Here is a 16,061-nt window from a genome sequence, read left to right as displayed (position 1 = left end):
GTCCATAATATCAACCCTAAAAAAAGGATCAGGTAACATTTTGGATTTAATATTGCAGGATAAAGAAGATGACGCTAATAGAATAATTAATACAATGCTCGTAGGAACATTCATATAAGCTATTTTTAAAGTAGATGTTAGTGGATTTTTTCTACAATCCATCTTCATGTGCCGTTCTCGTGATCAATTGATTTAAAAATAATACTTTTATAATTAAAAGTAATTTAAGAGAATACCCTTACTGTTCTTAATATGGTATTCAGCTAAAAATCTCAAACTAAATCACCACCAAAATGGCTCATCAAAACGGATTGTAGAAAAAGTAATTAAGCTTAAAAAACATTTTAAAATCCACTAATCTCTCCTTCCAAAATTGGTTATAGGAAAGTCCCTTCAGGCTTTAGCTAAATTCTGTTAGTATCATGTTTTTCAGTGTAAAATTTTACATCGAAAATATTACCGACCTGTTACTTTTTATCGTTGTAATTATGACCAGAGTACCTACAAATAAATGCATAAAAATGAAAAAAAAAAGAACATGCTAAAATACTCTAATCTCTCATTAAAAAATAGCTTATAGGATAGTTCCTTACGGTTTTAGGTAAATTCTGTTTATGCCATATGGAAATGTTTCTTGTATCTTTTTTTGTGTTGAAATTATAGTCGGAGTACAGAAAACCGCAAAAAATTCTAAAATACACTTGTTCAAAAATAGCTAGTAGGAATGTTCCTTTGCTTTAAAAACATGCTAAAATACACTTGTCTCTTTTTCAAAAATAGGTAATAGGAACGTTACTTTGGACTTTAGACAAATTATGTTAAGGTCATCTTCTTTAGCGTGCAAGTTTACATCGAGAGTGTTGATATATTGTACCAAACAATTTACAAAATAGCATTTAATGAATGCAAACAAGGAAAGGAAAGATAATTCGGACAGATTTCGACATAAGTTTCAATTTCAATTTCCAAAAAAGCTTGACTTTCAGGTCCTAAAGAACGAACAAAAAGTGGTTTCAGAAGCATGCCCCTAAATTTCAAAAAATACACAAACTGTGACAGAAATATAGAGAATTTATGTGGAATTACTCATATATTTTATCTTCTTACGGTGCCTTATCCTTAAGGACGTTGACCATTACCTTTAACCATTTAATCTTATTTGCAGCCATCCTGGATAGTTCTATGAAGGTCATATTTGTCCATTGTCCGTTTTTTTATTATAATCATAGGCTCTGTTTCCTTGTTCATCCTCCGAAAGACTTCCGCATTTGTCGTATGGCTTACGTAGGACATTCTGAGCATTTTACGGTAGCACCAGAGTTCGAATGCTTGGATTTTTTTTGTGTTACTGCTGTCATTGTCCAGGCTTCAACCCCATAGAGGAAGATGGAGAAAACATACCACTTATGTATTCTAGTTCTCAATGAGATATCCAGCTGGAGGCTGCATAGAACTTTTTGCATTTTGTAAAACACTGTACGTTCCTTTTCCAGATGTGTTCTTACTTCCAGTGAGTGGTACAAAGTTTCATCAAGGTTGCTTCCAAGGTACGTTATTCTTGTTACTCCTTCACTCCTTCCAGATCTGTTTCGTTGACATTGACCTTCACACTTCTGTTTAAGTGCTTGCTAATGACCACCCTTTTTGTCTTTTTTGTACTCAATTTCATTCCAAATTCTCTAGAGGTATTTTATAAAAAACAAAAGTTAATTAATTTACATTCATTGCAGGGGATGTTGTGGTTTTTCAAGTCTATAATGAACATGAAGAAATTAAAACCATACCATTAAAGACACTCCATAAAAATTTAAACATACCCCACGACGACAGGAGCGTCATTTGAAATTTTGTTTGGGGGGGGGGGCAAGCACTATATATACAATACACTATATATGATGTTATGATGAATACTAATGTATTTTTTGTAAATTTCAGTCATTTTTAGGGCCAGGGGGGCAAATGCCCCCCCTGGACGCCCAAATGACGCCCCTGCACGACGACGATCATCAGCTAGTAATAACGGGTGCTATCGGATACACTGGTTTAGGAGGAACCAGTGATTTAATGAATGATTCTGATTTAATTAAAATCGATGTGGTCACTACATAACCTATACCTATCGAAGAGGAAACACATCTTGGATGGGCTTCGATGATTTACTAGAAAAATCATTTTTCGTTAAAGAAACAAAAAAATAGCGCCCAGATTACCAATGTACATTAAAGATAAAATAAATTAAAATGAAATAAACAACACTTGCTTTAATTTTTTGGTACCTATGCTTAAATTCTTTCGCAGCTTATTATTAGCACGCATAAGTGCAAAAATTATGGTCAACTCTCTTAGTAAATTCGTTTTTTAAGGACGTTGCATACTTACCCTCTATCTACTTTTTACCGGAAGCAACTCTCTATCTACTTTCGTTCCGGATATATGCATGTTGGTTATTCTAGCTTAATATTAAGCTGACATAGTCACCTGTTTCTCTGAAGGGGTTGAAGCAATACATTTTTATTTTGCATAATATAGCAATAAAATAGGCCGCCAGAAGCGACCAGCTATCTGCTTTCGCCCCTGAAATAGGAGGGTTGAGTGTTGTAGCTTAAGTATTCAACCGCAGTAGCCATTGTTGCCCTTCAGGGGATGATGCAAAAAAAGCGTTTTTGGGGTAGACATGCAGCAGTTACTTAGGAAAAAAATACCCACTTGGTCTAAGGTTTTTAACTGGTAATTCTCACTTTCTGTGAAATCTGGGGAATGATAACGATTGGGTTGGGGGGTGAGTTTGTCAATTGTTATATACAACATATTTCAGCAATTAACTAGCAATAAAATAGGCCGCTGGAAGCGACCCTCTATCAGCTTTCGTTTCTGAAATAGGAGTGTTGGGTATTGTAGCTTAAGTATTAAACCGCAGTAGCCATTGTTGCTCGTTAGGGGATGAAGCAAAAAATTCGTTTTTGGCGTAGACCTGCGTAGAAGTTAATTAATTAGAAAAAATACCCACTTCGTTTTAAGTCTTTAAACTGGTTATTTTCACTCTTTGTGAAATCCGGGGAACGATGATAATGGTAGGGGTTGGAGGCGGTGAGTTTACAAATTCTGGTATACTCCGCCTTTCAGCAATTAATTAAAAATAAAATATGCCGCCAGAAGCGACCCTCTATCTGCTTTCTTTCCTGAAATAGGACTGTTGGGTATTGTAACCTCAAGTATTAAACCGTAGTAGCCATTGTGGCTCGTTAGGGGATGAAGAAAAACATTCATTTTTGGCTTAAAACTGTAGCAATTAATAAGCAAAAAATACCCGCTTCCCTCTATCTACTTTTGTTCCGGAAATGTGAACGTTGGCTATTCTAGCTTAATATTAAGCTGGAATAGCCACCTGTTTCTCTGAAGGGATTGAAGCTATAAATTTGTAATTTGCGTAATAAATAAGCAATTAGGTAGCAATAAAATAGGCCGCCGCAAGCGACGCTCTATCTGCTTTCGTTACTGAAACAGGAGAATTGAGTGTTGTAGTTTAAGTATTCAACCGCAGTAGCCATTGTTGCTCGTTAAGGGATGAAGCAATACAATCGTTTTTGGCGTAGACCTGCAGCAGTTGCTTTTTAAACTAGTAATTTTGACTTTCTGTGAAATCCGGGGAATGATGACAACGGTGGGAGTTGGAGGGGGTGAGTTTGCAAATTGTTGTATACCATATCTTTCAGAAATTAATTAGCAATAAAATATGCCGCTGGAAACGACCCTCTATCTGCTTTCGTTCTTGAAATAGGAGTGTTGGGTATTGTAGCTTAAGAATTAAACCGCAGTAGCCATTGTTTCTCGTTAGGGGATGAAGCAAAAAATTGGTTTTTGGCGTAGACCTGCAGCCGTTAATTAGAAAAAAATACCCACTTGGTTTTAAGTTTTTAAACTGATTATTTTCACGCTTTGTGAAATCCGTGTAACGATGATAACGGTAGGGGTTGGAGGGGGTGAGTTTGTAAATACTGGTATAACCCATCTTTCAGCAATTAATTAAAAATTAAATATGCCGCCAGAATGCTTTCCTGAAACCTGAAATATGCTTTCTTTCCTGAAATAGGAGTGTTGAGTATTGCAGCCTGAAGTATTAAACCGCTGCAGCCATTGTGGCTCGTTAGGGGAGGAAGGAAAACATTTATTTTTGGCTTAGACATGTAGTAATTAATGAGCAAAAAATACGTACTTGGTTTTAGCTCTTTAAACTGGTTATTTTCACTTTTTGTGAATTCCGGGGAATGATGATAACGGTAGGGGTTGAAGGGGTGAGTTTGTAAATTCTTGTAAACTCAATCTTTCAGCAATTAATTAGCAATAAAATATGCCGCCGGAAGCTACCCTATATCTACTTTCGTTCCGGAAATATGAATGTTGGCTATTCTAGCTTAATATTAAGCTAAAATGGCCACCTGTTTCTCTGAAGGGGTTGAAGCAATAAATTTTTGTTTTGCGTAATAAATTAGCAATTAATTAGTAATAAAATAGGCCACCGGAAGAAACTCTCTATCTACTTTCGTTCCGGATATATGAATGTTGGCCTTTCTAGCTTAATATTAAGCTGGAATGGCCACCTGTTTTTCTGAAGGGGATGAAGCAATAAATTTTTGTTTTGCGTAATAAATTAGCAATTAACTAGCAATAAAATAGGCCACCGGAAGCAACTCTCTATCTACTTTCGTTCCGGATATATGAATGTTGGCCTTTCTAGCTTAATATTAAGCTGGAATGGCCACCTGTTTCTCTGAAGGGGATGAAGCAATAAATTTTTGTTTTACGTAATAAATTAGCAATTAATTAGCAATGAAATAGGCTACCGGAATCAACTCTCTATCTACTTTCGTTCCGGATATATGAATGTTGGCCTTTCTAGCTTAATATTAAGCTGGAATGGCCACCTGTTTCTCTGAAGGGGATGAAGCAATAAATTTGTGTTTTGCATAATAAATAAGCAATTAATTAGCAATAAAATAGGCCGTCGGAAGCAACTCTCTATCTACTTTCGTTCCGGATATATGAATGTTGGCCTTTCTAGCTTAATATTAAGCTGGAATGGCCACCAGTTTCTCTGAAGGGGATGAAGCAATAAATTTTTGTTTTGCGTAATAAATTAGCAATTAATTAGCAATAAAATAGACCACCGGAAGCAACTCTCTATATACTTTCGTTCCGGATATATGAATGTTGGCCTTTCTAGCTTAATATTAAGCTGGAATGGCCACCTGTTTCTCTGAAGGGGATGAAGCAATAAATTTTTAATTTGCGTAATAAATTAGCAATAAAATAGCAAAAAAATATGGGGTGTGTCTCATGGCTCCCTTATGAAATGGTCTTTCTAGCTTAATAGACATATTACTTGCTCCACAAGACCAATAATCTTTCCCCGTTGTAAGTTCTATAACCCCATATGACGCATATTTTCGTTTTTGGACGCAAAAGTTAGTTTATTTGTTTTCGTTCAATTTGTAACTCAAACAAATAACCTAGGGGAAGATGTTTAACAGTGAACCAGTGGGGTACAGTGAACCACCGAAATATTAGGAAATCTGGCAACGCCAGACACTTGCGTTCTACGAATATTAACCACAGTTGACTTAAGCGCTGGTTTCCTCGAAAGCGGTGCCGACAACCTGCGATCGTAACACTGCGATGAATGACATCATAAAAAACGGTACCATGCAAAATAATAGCGATGGTTTCCAAGGATGCGTTGGAAGCCACCGCTTGCTGAGCTTGCACATTCCATTGCCGCAGTGAAGAACATTGAATTTTTCACCGTAATCTGACGTAATTCATCGCAGTGCCACGGTCGCAGTTTGTCGGTGCCACTTTCGAGGAAACCAGCGCTTTACAAATTCATCCGGTCAGTTAGCCGGCACGTGCTGCAAAGTTTATAGGAGGTGGAGCCAATTGTTGTTTTTAGAGGAAAAAACTTATATATTTAAAGTAAGTATTACGATTTTTAATGTCCATGCGTTGATTATATTTAAGAGCAAACCTTTTACATAATTTTCTATAGGTATTTGGCCATACTTATGTAAAATAGTTGCAAGTGTGTTAAGCTTTTTTCTTATTTTCTCTAATCTAAAATATAGGAATGTACAGGGTGGTACACAGTGAAACAATCGACCTTGTTTCACAGTGAACCGGTTCACTGTGGACCAGATACTTTTTTGTGAGTGTTTCTTAAAAAAAATGTGAACTTAGTTAACTTTACTTAAAAAGTACATTTATGTTTATTGTTTTTATTTATTAGACTCGAACTAAACACGTTCTAGAATAACAATTTTACGTTTTTATTTTCTAGAATGCCGCGAAACAAAACTAAGGAAAGAAAAATTGGAGCAACTACACAGGAAAATATGAGAAAGGCTTTAGAAGCAGTAGAAAAAACATGAGTATACGAAAGGCAGCTAAAGAAGCCGAAATTCCTTATCCTACACTTCGCCGCTATGTAAAAAAGAGAAAATCAAGGCAACATTTCTTTGGTTCCCAACTACGAAGTAAATCGAGTTTTTTCTTTAGAACAAGAAAATGTATTAATTGGATACTTCAAGATTTGTGCACTAAAATTCTACGGACTCACCACAAAAGACTGCAGGCAAGTTGCTTATGAAATGGCGAGGCTAAACAACATTAAAATGCCAGATTCCTGGGAAAGAAATTCCATAGCTGGTGTAGAATGGCTTAGATGTTTTAGAAATCGACATCCAGATATCTCGTTGAGAAAGCCAGAACCCTGCAGTCTCGCAAGAGCAACGTCCTTTAACCGAGAAAATGTGAAAACCTTTTTTGATAATTTATCAAATGTTCTTAACAGAAATAACAAATTTGCTGATGGCACAGGCATTTATAATTTGGACGAAACGGGAACATCAACTGTTCAGAAACCCCAAAAGGTAATTGCCCCAACTGGTTTGTCGAATGTCGGAATGGTTACTAGCGGTGAAAATGGAACTTTGGTTACAACATGTTGCATGGTAAGCGCAACAGTGCATGCAATACCTCCTGCCATTGTTTTTCCCAGAAAGAATTATAGAGACCTGATGTTGCACGGAGCTCCCTCTGGGACGTAAGGATTGGCGGCTCCATCTGGTTGGATGAATAGTAATCTGTTTGTTGGCGTAATAAAACAATTTATCCATCATACCAATTCAACTCCTGAAAATCCGTCCATTACTCATCATGGATAACCACGATTCGCATCTCTCCATAGAGGCCAATAGCAGAACTACGTTTGTTTGTTTAATAAGCACCATTTTTGTAATAAAACATTAACTAAATAAAAATTATATACTTTTTCCCACTTGTTTTTGATTATTGCATTGTTGGTTCACTGTAAAATTGTTCATGGTTCATTGTGGACCACCCCTGGTCCACAGTTAATCAAATGACATTTAACAAACAAAGACTAATATCTATTACATAAATTGTTAAAATTAAAAATACACTTTAAAACAATAATTTAGAAACTCTATTCTGTAGTTTAAACGCAAAAAATATATTTTAAATTTTAATTTTACCTATTTTTTGAGCTTTCAAAAAAAATGGTTCACTGTTGAACATCTTCCATATACCCAACCGAGCTGTACTATCTGCTTGTCGTATAGATTTGTTTATTTTCAATAAAAACCTTTATTCTTCGCAACAATAACAAGTTTTTTCAAAAGAAATGAATCTTACTTGAAAATACATGGTGATTCCATATAAGTTTGGTTATGTGTAGTTAGATATTGAATATAACTTTGTTTTTCATTTTACCAAAAATGTTTCTGGATACACATTCATCGTTCTTTCCCCTGGCTCTTCAAATGAAATAAACAAATACACTTACAATCACTTTTCTTTATCCCAGACGACCGGTTTCGCTTTATTAAATATGCAAAGCATCATCAGGTCTCGGTACAGTAAACTTAAATGATGCCGATACTTGTATCTTGATTTTGTCTTTTGCCGATGCTAGTTGGTTTGCTCTTTTAAAGGCATTTGATGACTTTTTGTTCATTTTTGAAATGGGTATACTTTCTCAACATCTTGTTATAGCTTAAAAGGGTCGAATATTCTTGCACGTATGTAAAACTCTCAATAAACCATATTAATACGAGATCTTTTTAGTTCGAAGGTTGCTAATGAAAGGCGTGAGTCCGGATTCTTGCAACGAGGATGGCCTCACAGCTCTGCACCAATGCTGCATTGATGATAATGAATCAATGTTACTATTATTATTGGAGTACGGCGCTAACGTGAATGCAGAGGATAGCGAAAGATGGACACCCTTACACGCCGCAGCTACTTGTGGTCATTTGAAACTAGTAAGGTAAGTAAATTATTATTTCAGAATCGTATGAACCGTGAAAGTTTTCATTAATAAAATCGTCAAAAATCTTAAGAACTTAAGCTGCTGTTATAACGAATATACACCAAATTTTACTAGTGTTTTAGTGACTAATGTCTGATAGCCAGATGTAACAGGAACATAAAGCTGTATTAATTTAAAAAATATTGGTTATAGTCTAGTTATTATTGTAATGATTAAGGCCAGTATTATATTAGGCAACTGGTGACGCCACCAAGTTGCTCCACCAGTGACTCATTACGTCACGGGGCATTTAAGTAAATGAGACCTATAAGACTACGGTAACCGGTAATAGGATTTTAAGAAGTTCGCAAATCATTACATGACATTTTAGTTAAATCTGACACTTGTCAGAGTATTTATATTTATATAAACATCAATATTTATACAAATATTTGCCACAATATTAATATTTAAAATATTTTAATATAAAAATAAAGAAATATAAAATCTTTTTCCTGCTCCACCAGTTGCCCATATCGGCCACCAGTTGCCCATAATATTTTGTGTGCTTTAATTTGGTAGAGCCACTAGTTGCGTCACCAGTTACTTAGTCTAAGGCCATTATTAGACTAGGTAACTGGTGACGCAACTAGTGGCTCCACCAAATGAAAGCACACAAAATATTATGGGCAGCTGGTGGCCGATATGGTCTCTATATACCTACATACCTAATAGGTCTCATTTACTTAAATGCCTCGTGACGTAATGAGTCACTGGTGGAGCATCGTGGTGGCGTCACCATTTGCCTAATATAATACTGGCCTAAGAAATAGATTTTATATATCTTTATTTTTATATTAAAATATTTTAAATATTAATATTGTGGCAAATATTTGTATAAATATTGATGTTTATATAAATATAAATACTCTGACAAGTGTCAGATTTAACTAAAATGTCATGTAATGATTTGCGAACGTCTTAAAATCCTATATGACGTCAAAATTAATGACGCACTGAAAAAAGTCTCATCTGTCCAATTGGCTGTCATTTATTTAGTATGTTCTGTAAAATGACCAGAATGGATATAGCGTACAACAACAAGTGCAAATGATAAAATTGTTTTATCAAAATGTGTGTTCTGTTCGGAAAACGTCCTCGCGCTTCTCTTATTTTACGGTCTCCATAATCGTCTTACTAAGAGAACTATTCGCAGTGTGGTGAATAAATTTGAGTTTATTCACACTGGTTTAGTAAACAATCAACCTACAATCGTACATCGATGAAACGCAAGATCCGCCGAAAATATCGCCGCTGTTCGTGAGAGCGAGAATCCAAGGCAGTCAATTTCACGTCGCTCAAGAGAGCTCAACTTTTCACAGACCACAACTTGGACAATTTTGCGTCGTGATTTGAATCTGCACCTGTATAAAATTAAACTGACCCGGGTTTGAAAGTAAACTACCTATACCACATTTCAGACATGAGGTTTAGTGTACGAAGGATACCCCCAATACAAACTAAATGAGAATCTTGTTGACACCGTTGTCAATCTTCACTGCATCGGCTGTAAAAGGTAGTTTTAGGCAGGTACTTGTAGAGGATTGCCGCTGTTACCTGCTGTAGAATACTGAAGGAGGATTTATTTATGATAATTCACAGAATGGCAAACCTACTTGCAATATACAACCGTACTGACTCTAATGTTTGAAACGGAGAATAGATAACGACGTGAATTCGTTGAATGGAGGAAACCGATCAAAGTTTCATCGAAAAATCATTTTCAGCGTTAAATTTGTAAGTCATCAAACAGACTTGTCGAATTTGGGAGGATACCAATACAGATAGGTCCAAGAGTGTCTTGATACATCCCGAAAAAGTCACTATTTGGTGTAGATTGTGGGCTGGCAGCGTCATATCGGTCCATCACTTTCCATCACCATTATTAACTTCTTTGGCCTGAAATAATGATATGGTACGTACCATGCAGCTCATGCCATATTGAACATTCTGCACCAGCGATTTGAGAGCATGTTCATCTGACGTTAAGGTGATGTGAAATGGCCTCCGAGATTGTGCGATTTCGCCCCGTTAGAATCTTTCTTGTAAGGTTTTCTTAAGTCGCAAGTCTATACGAATAAGCCACACACTGAAGCGGCCCTCAAAGCCAACATAACCCATACCATCAGTGAAATTCAGCCTTCATCCGCCTAGTCCGCTTGGTTATCCGAGATGGATTGATAATTCAATGCTCCAAACAGAATTTTGGCTTAAATCAAAGCATTAAGTTATTGCTAATAGAGACAGAAATCTATATTAACAAAATTCAATTAGAACTTAAGACAAAAAGACCAATTGTAAACAATAAAACTAATAATTAAGCTTTGTACTAAATTGTTATTCTGTTTTAGGATTCTTATATCAAGAGGAGCCAACTTATTAGCTGTGAATGCTGACGGCAACATGCCGTACGATATATGCGAGGACGATGCAGCTCTAGATTACATCGAAACGGAAATGGCGAAACGCGGTGTCACTCAAGAACTCATCGACGACACCAGGGCCGCAACGGAAGGACAAATGTTGATAGACTTAAAGAAAGTGGCAGCAGCCGGTGGAAATTTGGAGTATTACGATGAACAAGGAGCTACACCAGTAAGTTTTACATTTTATTGTGAATTGGAAAATATTGTATTGTATGATCCATGTTTGAAAATGTTAAAGTACAAACTTACACATTCATTAATATAAGTACTTTGTGGATTTTGGGCTCAAAATAAATTTTTTGAAAAGAAACAGACACAAAAGAAGAAGGCGCAATCTTGATATGGGTATTATTTCATAGGGAAATAACTGGAGATTGAATTCAAAAACACTAAGGTATAAATCATACGACGTTTGTTGTAGGATGGACGACGAGAGATTTTCAAGAAGAGACAAGAAGACAAGTAAAGGGCAGCAAAGGTGTGAAGGGTGTTAGCGGCAATAAGTCGTTAATTTTTGAAGCAGACATTAAAGTAGACAAATGCTCAATTTGGGATGTAGCGTAGCGCCATAGGAAAAACAACGAATTATAGTACTATTAAGATTTCTTAATATTTTTTTAAGAGAACAGGAAGATAGCAAGAGAACATGAAAACCGAAGAACAAGGGTGGATTGTTGGGCCCCACGTTGGGCGCCATGTTCCCTAGGGGGATCGGTCGGTGCAGAATTGGCCGTACCGGTCTCCTGTGACGCCTTACGTTCCTGAGAAGAAGAACGGGATTAAGTTCTAGTGTCTACAATTATTCTCACGGGTATATCTCGTGTTTAAAGATATCTGTTATCTTCACAAGAATGTTAAGGGGGCAGTGCGTGATTCTTCTGCTCGCTAAGGGGGCAAAATGAAAATACCACTAGTCCCTGTATATGTGAGGTTCAAGTGTGTACTCTACGTTCGTAGAAGTATCACTCTGACCTCAGAGAAAAATAAAATAATATATATGCAACTATAAAATGGCATAAAAAGACACAACAAGTGCGTAACCTTCGAAGAGGAGTTCCACAGGGTTAATGTCTTTCGAAAAAAAAAATAGAAATAGATATGGATAGAAAATAGCACAGAATAATATATTTCTCTAGTGTTCTTAACTTACGGAAATCACGTAGAGTATATGGAAAGTATGCACACAAATGGCTAAGTGTTTCCTTAACTTACGGAAGGAGACCTTTAGGAAACAGAAACATTTAAAAAATCTGTAAATAAAAAAATACAATGTCCTGAAGTATAAGTTATATTGTTTAGTATAACTTAGTATGGTTCATATTCTTGATCATCAATTTGATGTTATACTTTCAGCAACTCAGATAAGTTTTGCGCTTTTGTGTCTACACAATGTGTCTACGCAATATGTCTACGCAATAGTCATAAAAGTTGGGACTATGTATGAACTAGTCTACAAACAGGAGAAGGTGATATAATTTCGAGCTCTATGAGAAGTATAAAGAAATAGCAAATGGTAGTCATATATTATCTTTCAAGGTAATTATAAGAAAATTTAACAAATATTAATTTCCCCAAAAAAGACAAAATGCATGGTTATTCCAGCAAATCCAATAAGATGTAAATTGGAGCTGGAGGGTCAGATAGTAGAACAAGTGATGGAGTTTAAATATCTAGGCATCACACTATCTAGCTACGGAAAGCTCGAAACAGAAGTGGAAGATCAAGTAAATAGAGCAAACAGAGCCGCAGGTTGCCCGAATGACACAATATGGAGAAATAAAAATATCGGAAAAGAAATGAAAGGCAGAATTTACAAAACAGTCATCAGATAAATAATGACATACGCGGCAGAAACATGACCCACACAGAGAGGACAAAAAGATTGCTCGAAAGATTGCAGAGCTAGAAGTACAAATATACGACGAAAATGCAAGGTGGACAACATTAATAATTGGGTAAGAAACAGAAGAGTAGAATGGAATGACCACATAAGCCGAATGACAACAAATAGAGTAGTAAGGACAGCGAGAGACGGTTCCCCAATAGGAAGACGATCAGTGAGAAGACCACGAAAACGATGGAACGACAACTTACTAGAGGAATATTGAAAACACAGACAGAGTCATGTCTATACAAAAAGAAGAAGAAGATATTATCTTTCATAAAAATAGGTACATCGGCAAATTAGATGGGCTGGGTATGTATCAGTTAAGAGCAAATGAAATCTACCACCCAGGCGAACCCTGTTAGCACTACCAGTAGAAAATATATGAGGAAGACCGGCGCAGTAAACTGGCAACGTTTAGCAATGAACAGGGACTACTGGAGAAGGTTGAGGCTCGACTAGAACTGTAGTACCACTGACGATGATAATGATCAATCTGCCAATGATTTGCGTATAGAGAGGAGGAAGAAGAGGGATTGAGTCAGTATCTTCTACGATTTGAAACATAAACGTTTCAATGTGTATTGTTTAACGTATCCTAAATAAACTCATTTACAGCTTGTGAATACTCGCATAAGGATTTTCTGTTAAAATATATTGTTTACTTTAAAGTACTAGTACACTTTAGAAGACCAAAAATAATTATTTTTTTCTCAGAACCTTTATTAAAAATGAACATAAAACTTTTTACATATTAATATCTAACTCTTAAAAAGTACAAAAAAATATATCCTTTTTCATTTATGCACGTACACTAATATTATAGAGGGCGCAAAAGTCGAAGCCTCGAAAAATGATGGCGGACAGTTAATCTCAGGATTGAAATATCTGAAACAAAAAAATCGTACACCATTTGAAAGAGGAAGGTTTTTTACGTGACAATTTACCACAATTTGACCAAAAAATAAATATTTTTTAACAATGAAAAACTGAATAAACACTGGCGATTTTTTCACAAAAATTTTTCAAATTTCCGTAAAATCTTTTTTTTGCGGAATTTTTCACTAACGGTGGTAAATTGTCACGTAAGAAACCTTCCTTTTTCAAGGGCCGTACGATTTTTTTGTTTCAGAGATCCCAATCCTGAGATTAACTGTCCGCCATCAGAACTACTTTTTTTCGAGTCCTCGACTTTGGCGCCCTGTACAATATTAGTGTACGTGCATAAATGAAAAAAGATATATTTTTTGTATTTTCTAAGAGTTAGATATCAATATGTAAAAAGTGTTATTCATTTTTAATAAAGGTTCTGAGAAAAAAATTCTTGAAAGAATGCTTATTTTTGGTCTTCTAAAGTGTACTAGTACCTTAATTGTAGACTTTTGGGATATATAACATAACTTTGATAACTTAAAATATAACAGAAAGTATTACATGAACTACATTCAGTATTGCCGAATAAAATACTAAGGCCCAGTTTTTCAGTGAGCGGTTAAAAATGTTTTGTTAGCTATCCTAGGTTAAATTGTATTTAATTTTTTTTAACCCTATTAGCGTTTTTCACTGCTGTAAACCAGGTTGACAATATCTCGGTTAGATAACAACTCTTTTCTCCTGTTGGCCGCAGCAATTGTACTTGCGCATGTGCAATTGGAGAGGTTATTTTAAAAATTCGAAATATTGTGGCAAGGTGGCGAGGTTGCCAGGATCTGCCCATGATTCAACCATTTTCAATCCCTAATAAATCAGCAGTTTGAAAATGAAGAATTCAGAACTGCAATAGTTATAGGAGATGCAGGGTATGCCGGGCCGGGTATATGTAGTTTTTGGACCGCATGCTAACGTTGGTTTGTCCGTTCATACTGAACCTAAAATACACAAAATTAAAAATTCAACTTATTTAATAGTGAAACCAATCTAAAACATAATAATGTAAAAATACCTGTTACACTTACAATCTATTTAACGAGGTAGAACAATTCGCACGATAAAAACAAAATAACGTAACTAACTAATCTCTTTTCTGTCAAGCAATACTCTTATAATGCATTCATTGCACTTATGCGCAAGCGTAACCACAAAATTCAGAATTAACCTATCTAATGAGTCAAATATTGATCAAATTTAACGGGTTTAAGCGCTAACCTAGTACTGAAAAACTGATTACCAAAAATATTTCGGTGACCTAAAATTAAATAGGTTAACCCAGCACTAAAAAACCCTATATTCTATTTTTATATTTATCATTTTTACGCTTCTTTTTTGTTTCAGTTACATATTGCTGCCGCCAATGGCTACCTATCTGTAGTGGAGTTTCTTCTTGAGATGGGTGTGAGAACTGACGTGAAAGACAAAGACGAATGGCAGCCTAGTCATGCAGCAGCTTGTTGGGGTCACGTAAGTACTAAATTACATAGTTCTTGATATTTTTTTATGTTGTACATACTTTTTTAGCCGGAAGTACTAGAATTATTGGCACAAGCAGGAGCAAACTTAAATGCTAAGAATAAACATGATGAAACACCTTCAGGTAAAAAAGTTTTACATTTAGTATTATATCTATAACTTATTGTACTTATTATTGTTATCGTATTTCTAGCTTACACGTCCCAAATATATCTAACAAGCCTTTAATTTAACCCTTTCACCTCCGTTAACGCGTAAGCGTGTCTAAATATGACTATAGATTAGTGCCATGGACGCGTAAGCGCGTAAGTATCAAACGAAATTATAACCACAGGAGCTGAGGTTAGAAATATTACATCAGAGGTGAAAAGATTAAAGAAGAGATCATCAGTGTCACGAAATTGATTATCAAATAAATAATAATAAGAAAATAATAAAATAAACTGCTACACCAATAGATCACAATAGTTTGTTTGTCTTTTTGAACTAATAGTGATTTTGGAAATGATAACCTAATCACAATTTTTGAAATAAAAATACTAAGAACGATTCAAGAAGTGGGGGAGAATAAATATATGTATCTGTACCCTAAAATATCCATCTGGTTTCAGAGGTTTCTCCAGTCGTCTTCAGTGGGGCTACATGAGCACCTCTGAATCGAAACGAAGTCAAACCGCGTATTTAAGCAGAATTATGATATGAAACTAGTTTTGCGTATCGGACGCTCGGTAGCGACATATATTAAGGCTGTTTTATCAGTTGAGGCACAATGCGATTTGAAATGGGCGTATCACTTACTTTTCTACACTGCTTACGTCAGACCCACGTGACTCCCTACTTGAAATTGATTTGAAGTAGGGAGTGCGATCTACAGTTCGATCTTTACTCAGTGGCGCCGGCGGACGGGTAGTTTAATGACAACAAATGCATTATTCTCCATTCAAATTAGTTTTGTCGGGAA

At 35.7% G+C, this 16,061-nt stretch overlaps 1 protein-coding gene across 2 annotated transcripts in view; it reads left to right on the top strand.

Annotated features, from left to right (window-relative positions):
- Positions 1–16,061, top strand: part of LOC114333041 (protein phosphatase 1 regulatory subunit 16A) — a 194,005-nt gene that overhangs the window by 130,568 nt on the left and 47,376 nt on the right. For both annotated transcript variants that reach the window (XM_028282864.2, XM_028282863.2), the window contains exons 3-6: positions 8,140–8,341; positions 10,735–10,978; positions 14,966–15,091; positions 15,149–15,224. In XM_028282864.2, coding sequence (XP_028138665.1) covers positions 8,140–8,341; positions 10,735–10,978; positions 14,966–15,091; positions 15,149–15,224 — 648 coding nt within the window. The remainder of the gene's footprint in view (positions 1–8,139; positions 8,342–10,734; positions 10,979–14,965; positions 15,092–15,148; positions 15,225–16,061) is intronic.

The sequence above is a fragment of the Diabrotica virgifera genome, chromosome 7 (assembly GCF_917563875.1).
Source record: "Diabrotica virgifera virgifera chromosome 7, PGI_DIABVI_V3a".
Taxonomy (NCBI): domain Eukaryota; kingdom Metazoa; phylum Arthropoda; class Insecta; order Coleoptera; family Chrysomelidae; genus Diabrotica; species Diabrotica virgifera.
The sequence above is the reverse complement of the archived record's forward strand: the minus strand, read 5'-3'. Positions and strand labels throughout refer to the sequence as shown.